The 8970-nt window shown below is 49.0% G+C and overlaps 1 protein-coding gene across 1 annotated transcript in view; it reads left to right on the forward strand.

Annotated features, from left to right (window-relative positions):
• The window catches only part of LOC310962885 (leucine-rich repeat-containing G-protein coupled receptor 5-like), a gene marked incomplete at its 5' end in the record, with an annotated part of 40225 nt that extends 34765 nt beyond the window's left edge, over window positions 1-5460 (forward strand). Inside the window, 5 exons of the mRNA XM_083935494.1 lie at window positions 803-984; window positions 1085-1168; window positions 1822-2065; window positions 3277-3431; window positions 3534-5460. Coding sequence (XP_083791620.1) covers window positions 803-984; window positions 1085-1168; window positions 1822-2065; window positions 3277-3431; window positions 3534-4252 — 1384 coding nt within the window. The 3' untranslated portion in view covers window positions 4253-5460. The remainder of the gene's footprint in view (window positions 1-802; window positions 985-1084; window positions 1169-1821; window positions 2066-3276; window positions 3432-3533) is intronic.
• Between the last annotated feature and the right edge of the window lie 3510 nt (window positions 5461-8970).

The following is an 8970-nucleotide window of genomic DNA, read 5'->3' on the forward strand; positions in this document are numbered from 1 at the left end:
ACACACACACACACACACACACACACACACACACACACAACCCCAAGACCCTGGACCTCCAACATGGCTGCCGTTAATCTGTCGGACGTAGCGTCTCCGTCAGGTCCGTTCTCTCACTTTGATCCAATCGTCCTCGCCTACAGGAGTCTCCATCTTGTCAGACTTTGCCCCGCCTCATTTCCTGTTACCAAAAAAGGGCATGTATGTGACGCTGGGGGGAGGGAAATACGTCCATCTGGCTGACATATCCGGCTGTTGAGACGCTACATAACTCGCTGGTTCGAGTCCCTGTGTGGACCATGAATGGAGCGTGGACTGGTGGCTGGAGAGGTGCCAGTTCATCTCCTGGGCACTGCCGAGGTGCTGTTGAGCAAGGCACCCAACACGGATACCTCCGAGGAGAAGTGAGGGCCAGAGGCTAGCTGTCACTCAAGAGGCCACGCCCCTAATTATTCATAAACTTTAACCTCTAATAAAACAAAAACTAGCCCCTCCCCCTCAGTGTTGTCATGGAGATGTGATCTAAACACACAGACTAGAATGTTCTTTTGTCCTTAAACAGGTTTAATGATGCTGTGTAAACGGCCTGTTTAACATGGGGCTCAATGAGAAACTGCTCTGTTATGAAACCTGCCCCCAGTGGACACTCAGAGAACTGACGCTGACGGAGCTTCAGGATTGGATCAAACAGGAAGTGGCTGTGGGCGGGGCTTGGTTGGATGCAGGTGTAACAGAGTTGATGTAAATCGAGGCGTTCTGATGACAAAGTAATAAAAAGTTGTTTGTTTGTTTGTGCGTTCAGGGTGATGGAGCTCCCGTACGCCTTCCAGTGCTGCGCCTTCGTCTCCTGTGAGAGGAGAGGAGGAGGAGGAGGAGGAGGAGGAGGAGGAGGTGGAGGTGGAGGAGGAGGTGGAGGTTCGTCCTGGGAGAGAGAGGAGGCCGCAGACTCCACTGGGAGAGAAACGTCCGTCCTCTCCAGCCAAGGTGACAGCAAACACTCACCATCACATCTAAAACAGCAGCTGCAGCTTAATGAAGGTGTGCTGAACGCTGACGTACGGCTCCGCCTCTTGTGTCTCTGCAGTGGATCAGGACTGGGAGGACTTTCTCCTGGAGTTCGAAGATGAACCCAAACTGCAACACTCCGTGCACTGCAGCCCTGCACCAGGTAACACACACGTTCATCACCTGTTATGGTGCGACGGGTCTCCAGGCTCAGGCCAATCTCCTCCAAGGCACCACTTCTGGTCCCGAGCTTAGAGAAGACGTTGAAAATTGTGTACGCCTTTAAGGATACAACATACCGCCAACGGCACAAAGAATAAGAAAAGTACAATGCTAATATTTAGATATAACTTTGACTAACAAAGTTAGGCTACGCAATGTTAAGCAGCAAATAACGCATTAACTTTGAATGTTAAGCTAGCTATGCTAATGTTGTTAGCAAACTCACGTTAGCCTAAAAGCTTTTTTGCAGCTTTTGTCGCTATCGTGTCCTGATTGTAATTATAGCCAACTTTTCAAATACAATAATGAATCATTTTAGCTAGCGTTAGCTTGCTAACAACATTCACATAGCTAGCTAACGTTAGTACAAGTTATTTGCTTCTTTCAAGTGTCTTAAGGTGGAAAATTGTGCATGTTTATGGCACTTCCTTATCAATAAGTAACATCTACATGCCACTGTTTGATATTGCTCAGTGTATTGTTTAATTATGCGTATCATTAATAAATAAAGCACCCTACTGAGCGTATATTATACATTTATGATTTATTTCTTGATGGAACAGTGAGCTGTTATTTGGTTTAATCCTCCTCCAGGACCGTTCCGTCCCTGCCTCCATCTCCTCGGCAGCTGGTTGATCCGTGGAGGAGTGTGGCTCATCGCAGTGCTCTCATTGGTCAGCAACAGCCTGGTCGTCATGTCAGTCTTCTTTTCCCCCGCCCCCTCAGTGACTCCACCCAAGCTGCTAATAGGTCTACTGGCCCTGGTGAACGGCCTGATGGGGGTGTGGAGCGGGTGGTTGGCGGCAGTGGATGCCTGGACGTTTGGCAGCTTCTGGAGGTATGAAACAGAATCAGAAGGACACTGGGGACCCTTATGGGGACTCTGGGAATACTACTGGTCCTGAAACCTGTGGGGTTTGTGGGGACCCTGTAAATACAGTTGGTCCTGAGGACTCTGGGGTTTGTAGGGACTCTGGGAATACTACTGGTCCTGGGGACTCTGTGGTTTGTGGGGTCATGTAAATACTATTGGTCCTGAAGACTCTAGGGTTTGTAGGGACTCTGGGAAGACTACTAATCCTGAGGACTATCAGGCTTGTGGGGGACTCTAAGAATACTGCATTTTTGGGGACTCTGACAGTACATGGGCCCTTGGGACTATGGGGTTAATAGGGACTCTAACAATGCTCTGGATCTTTGTGACTCCAGGGATTGTAATGACTCTGACAATGTCATGGGTCCTGGGGACTCTTGGGTTTGTGTGGACTGCAGAGTTTGTTAGGGACTCTATAGTCCCTAACAAACTCTGCAGTCTGCAGTCCAGAAGGAACGGATCCCAGAGACTCTGGAGTTTTTAGGGACTCTAACAATGATATGGTTCCTGAGGATTGTGGAGACTGTGGAACTTGTGGGGGACTTTTGGGACTCTAACAGTGCTATGGATATTGGCAACTCTAGAGATTCTGAAAACTCTGGAAATATTGCGGTTTCTGGGGACTGACAAGGAATGGATCTTGTGGACTTGAGTGTTTATAGGGACGATGCCATGGGACCTAGGGACCCTTGGGTTTGTGGGGACTGTGTGTGTGTGGGGGGGGGGGACTCTGAGAATATGGCATTTTTTGGGACTCAAAGCTGTGCATCCTGAGGACTCTGGGGTCTGTGGGACTCTAACAAGGCCATGGATCCTGGGGGACTGTAAAGACTGTGGGGCCCCTGTAAATACTGCAGTTTGTGGGTACACTGATAATCCTATGGATCCTGGTGACTCTGGGGATTGTGGGTACTCTGTAAATATTGTGGTGTGTGGGGACTTTGGGGGGTTTTGGGCATACCGTGGTTTGTGGGCACTTTGCAGCAGCACTGAGAAAGCTGTGAACTCATGGGGAGGACTTTGGGAGTCTTGAGAACTCGAGAGTCTAGAGGTCGGAACGATGGGGACGATGGGGAGTCGGGCACCGGGCAACATTGAAAACGAATAAGTATCTAATAGACAATAAACGTTGGACTCTGTGTGTGTGTGTGTGTGTGTGTGTGTGTGTGTTGCAGGTATGGAGCGAGGTGGGAGAGCAGCTTCCTGTGTCGCCTCAGCGGCTTCCTGTGTGTGTTCGCGTCGCAGACCGGCCTCTTCCTGCTCACTGTCGCAGCTTTGGAGCGATGCCTGGCCGCCGCTGCACGCCGCCACACACCTGACGGACACAGTGGTGAGAAACACACACACACCCACACACACACACACACACACACACACACACACACATTAATCTGGCCTTATTCAAGCTCATGTGTGGTTTCTCGCTCTTCAGGTCGCTCCTCGTCGCCGCTGCCCGTCCGTCTGGCCGTCTGTCTGTGCTTCCTGTTGGGCCTGGCCGTCACGCTGCCCCCCCTGGTGGCCGGACACAGCAGCACCTCCCTCTGTTTGCCGCTGCCGTCCTCCTCCTCTTCCTCCTCCCTGGCCTTCTCCGTCTCCCTGGTGCTCCTCGACTCGCTGTGCTTCCTCCTCATGACGTTCGCCTACACGCGCCTCTACTGTCGGGCCAACAAAGCTCCGGCCGCCTCTGAGGAGGAGGTGGCGTTGACTCGACACGTAGCCTGGCTGCTCTTCTCCGACTGCCTCCTCTACCTCCCCGTCGCCTTCCTCTCCTTCTCCTCCCTGCTGCGGCTCTCCGCCGCCGGGCCGGAGGCGGCGAAAGGTGTCCTGCTGCTTGTGGCTCCGCTGCCGGCCTGCGTCAACCCACTGCTCTACATCCTCTTCAACCCGCTCGCCCGGCAGGAGCTGGCGGCGCTGGCCAAACGCACCTGCGGGGCCGTGGCGGTACCCAAACTCTGCAGGGGAGGAGGAGGAGGAAGAAGGTCGAGGCCGGACTTGATGGTTTCGGCGTACGACGAGGACTCGGAGAAGCAGTCGTGTGACTCCACGCAGGCGCTGGTGGCGCTCGGAGGCACGAAGGAGGAAGAGGAGGAGAGAGGAAGAAAACGAAGCGAGATGCAACATTCATTGGCTTTTGTTGTTCATCGTCAATAGACTGAAGCACACACACACACACACACACACACACACACACATACACAGGCACACACACACACACATACACAGGCACACACACACACACACACACACTCACACACACACACAGGTACACTGCAGACCGAAGGGACTGTGCGGTAGCAAATGTAGCAGAGACGGAAAAAAGGCGATCAAACGTTAAAATGGACGAACAAAATAATTTAAAGAAGAACTTTATTAAACTCTGTGATTGGTCAATACAAGGCCACACACACACACACACACACACACACACACACACACACACACACACACACACACACACACACACACACACTCATTGTGACACTTTATGAGCTTTTATTTGAAACATGACACGATTTACAGCATTGTGTTACCAAACATCCACCAAATGCTGTTGGATCATTTTGTGTGTGTGTGTGTGTGTGTGTGTGTGTGTGTGTGGGTGTGTGTGTGTATGTGTGTCCACAGCTAATGTGTTTTTGCGAGTGTGTGTGAGAACTGAAGCGTCTGTGTGAGTTTCGTCACAGAGTCGAACTGAAAACAGGAATCGGACGACGAGTGAAATCTCGTGTTCAGCGGCTGAAAGACACAAAAACACAAAACTTTCGGTGTGTGTGTGTGTCTGTGTGTGTGTGTGTCTTTGTGTGTGTGTGTGTGCGTGTGTGTGCGTGTGCGTGTGCGTGTGTGTGTGTGTGTGTGTACATACTGTAAATACGAGCTACTGTGACAATCCTGTTTTCCCTGTTGTGTCGACAGTCGTGAGAAAAGTCTTTGAAATAATGTTTTTAATGTTTGTTCTTTTACATTTTGTCGTTATTTTTCAAATGAAATCCAGATTTTTTACACTTTTATTTTACGCTGGTCACAAAAACGACACGTTAGTTTTTCTTCAGATTCAGATTAATCAATAAAAACATGATCAACAACTAAATTACAATGTAATATTTAATACCCCGGGGTCTTTTTCAGCATCCAATAATCCAGGAGAGATGCTAACAGCCGGACGTGGCTAACAGTGGTTAGCTCGGGGCAGTACGGTGAAGGCATTCAAAGGTCTTTTTTAACCACTAATGCTGCTGAAAATAACAGCAAACCTCTGCAGCAGCATGAGAAGAGTCCCTACACACACAACAAAGCATCATCAGCGTAGTTAGTGAAGCCAGAGTTTATTAAAGAGTGTTTTAGAGACTTACCTACTGGCCCCTGTACCTGCTCCTCTAATAGTAAAGTCCATTACAGTGGAAGGAGCCATCCCAAAGGAAGCACCAATGGGCTCCTTCGGTATTTCCTGGTTTCTTTCCTCCTCTTTGACAGTGAAGACGCCATTTTGTTCTTTGGGGAAACTGAATTTGACAATGACTTTCTGTACCGTTGTGTTTCCATGGCAGCAGCCAATAGCGTTGGGCGTTGCTGGTTGCCAGGGTTGTCTGTTGTTGGGTGCAGCTACTGTAGGCTGGCACTGGGTGAAATGGAGTTAGCCAATCGTGCAGCTGCTTGGGAGCCTCAGTGAAGGGGGCGTTCTTTGTCCCAGCAGCTGAGTGAGCGGAGACGGGCAACAACCAGAGTCACTATAGGCCGAGCATTCACTCCATGGACTGAGAGAAAGGAGAGGAACGCCATTCAGACGCACGCCCACATGGCTACGCTGCTCCTGGATGCTAACATCACTTTCATCTGCACTTAGCTGGAACGGCTAACGCTAACTGTCAGTCACACTCCTCTGATCCAGCTGCAGGATCATTGTTGTTCTTTGACCCACTCCGGCCCCGGTGCGTCGTCGTCGTAGTTTCCCTCTCGCTGTCGTAAACTTCTGTAAAATATTTGAATGTTTTGAGACGTTAGAGTGAAGTTTGAGTTTGTGACGTTTAAATAAACAAAAACGTGGCTGAACAAGTGTCTGTGGTTCATGATTCATGTCGTCGAATGGTTGAATGAACTCTTATAGACGCTGCTGTGACTCATTCAGGCTAAAAAAAGAGGTTTGAGTCCAGACGACTACACAATAATCCACCGCAGCGGCGCCGTGGACTCATGGATCCACATCAGCAGAGACTGAGACGGGGTCACGATGAACGTCCCACAGTCGCTTCTGACGCTTCATTCTTCATCATCTGACGGTTTTTGAAGCACAATAATAAGTTTAATGATCATATTCTGAAACAAGTCGACTGAATCTTCTGCGGCTGTGCGTTAGAAACCTCATGTCTGCGTTTAGTCGACTAAACTTAACCATGGGGGGCCAGAACTGACCTGTCAATCACAAGGTAGCCCCGCCCCTAAATCCTCCCCTGTTTGACTCTAATGGCGCCCTCCCACTGTTCCTCCGTCCCGTGCCCCGTGCTTTAGGGTCCTTGTCCCCCCCTCCAGGCCCGTTTGTACTCACACTACCTGGGCCTCGGAGAATGCTTCTTGCTGCCTATACGTCATCACGCCGTAACACGTCACACGCATTGATGACGTCATGGCGATGCGTGGCTTTGTTTCCAGATCTTTCCGTAGACCTCGGAGTTTTTGTGCGTCTTGTCGACTGTTTTTGAATCTTTTCATCGACCAAATCTGCAGTAAACACTCCACCTCCGCATCACACCAACGTGAACCTTTCACCGCCATTGTTTGAAATGTCCGCGCATGGTCCCTCCTTCTTTTTTCTACGTCCCAACAGGCGCACAGGAAATGACCTCAGAGCCGCCGTAGGCCTCGTACTCGTACACGTGCGCACGCTCATGCTCGTACACGTGCAAACGTGCTTTACTAAAGCCCACCTCTCCCAAACGGGCCGTGGACGGCAAGCGTGCCGCTCCTAGACGTGGTACGGTTGCACTCACACTGGTCAAAGGAACCAGACTTTAGCCGTGAGACGTGCCGGGGCACGGTACGGAAGGATTTTGAGTCATTTTGCATCTTTTTGTCCTGGTTTTGAATCTATTTTAACTCCTACACTTTAATTCCTCTGCTTTTACTGTTGGAAACATTTGTGATAATGTCCGAACACCGAAGCAGGTCGACTGCAACTGTCGTCGTTATCAGGGTCACTGATAAAGGAGACAATGGAGTGTGTGTGTGTGTGTGTGTGTGTGTGTGTGTGTGTGTGTGTGTGTGTGAGTGTGTGTGTGTGTGTGTGTGTGAGTGTGTTTGTGTGTGTGCGTGAGTGTGTGAGTGTGTGTGAGAGTGTGTGTGTTTGTGTGTGTGTGTGAGTGTGTGTGTGTGTAAGAGTGTGTGTGTGTGTGTGTGTGTGTGTGTTAGGCATCCGCAGCCTCACTGGGTCCACAGCGTTCATTTCCGCTGCGTTTAACTTCCTCTTTGAAGAGAATCCATCATCTGGAAAACGGCGGCAGCGTCGAGACCCTCGCCGCTGTTTTCCGTGTAATTAGCGCCGCAGCACGAAGCTCCCTCCAGGAAACGTCCTCGGAGAGTGTTGCTGGAGATTTACGAGCTTGTATAATGAAGCATTTCCCAACGTTTAAGAAAAACAATTAAACAAGCTGTTTTAAAGGCGCCACGCTGCCACGACTGAAATTAAATTCCTGCGGCGTGTTATCGGTTCACGACGGCGTCCCATCGGTGCAGGGCGGCTCACTGACGTCTGTCCGTGTCTGACTGACGTCTGTCTGTGTCTGCAGGTCACCCTGAGCTGCGACGCGTCAGTGTCTGTGGTTCGGATCGTCGTCTGCATCTTTACACCTTCTTCACGAGCTGGGGAACAACGTGCAGCTAAAGACGCAGAGATCGGCCATTTTGCATCTATTTTTAGTCATTTTGCATCTTTTTGTGCTGGTTTTGCATCTGTTTTTGGTCATTTTGCATCTTTTTGTGCTGGTTTTGCATCTATTTTTAGTAATTTTGCATCTTTTTGTGGTGGTTTTGCATCTATTTTTAGTCATTTTGCATCTTTTTGTGCTGGTTTTGCATCTGTTTTTAGTTATTTTGCATCTTTTTGTGGTGTTTTGCATCTATTTTTAGTCATTTTGCATCTTTTTGTGGTCATTTTCCGATATTTCACGAGAGTTCTCCATCCTTCCATCGTCCAGTCAGACACGTGTGAGAACAGTCGGAGCCGGTCGCTGTAAAAACACTTTTAACAGACGTTTATTGTCGATGTGCAGGTGTTTGATTTCATCGCAGCCCCGAAATAAACTAAAAAATACAGAAACTCTCATTTTATTATTTACAAAAAGCCCCTTTTATGCATCTGCTGCCCCTTTAACGTCCTCCACACATCTCACTGTTCGGTTTCAGCCTCTTTCTTTAAAACTTTACATTAAATAAAACATATTTTTCACTTTAACTTGAATCTTAATCATAATTTTGCTGCTGAAAAGTTGCAAACAGCAGCTCGTGGTGGTGAAAGTGCTGCCTCAGTGATAATCAGCTCTCTGCATCATTTCATGTGTGTGTGTGTGTGTGTGTGTGTGTGTGTGTGTGTGTGTGTGTGTGTGTGTGTGTGTGTGTGTGTGTGTGTGTGTGTGTGTGTGTTTGACTGTTAAATGCTGATTAACTCCAGACTGTTGCTTGTTGTTGTTGTGTGATGGTCTTTAAAGGCTCTGCAGCTCCACCTGCAGGCTGAACGAGGCTCTGCACGCTGATCACAGGAGCAGACGTTAACGGCTCATTTCACCGTTCAACACAGTGAAAACACTGTTAATAAATATATTAATAAATATATTAATATATTTATTAACATATATTAAAACACCTGTGAACGACGACTGAGG

This window comes from Echiichthys vipera (genome assembly GCF_963691815.1).
Source record: "Echiichthys vipera genome assembly, chromosome: 20".
NCBI classification, from domain to species: domain Eukaryota; kingdom Metazoa; phylum Chordata; class Actinopteri; order Perciformes; family Trachinidae; genus Echiichthys; species Echiichthys vipera.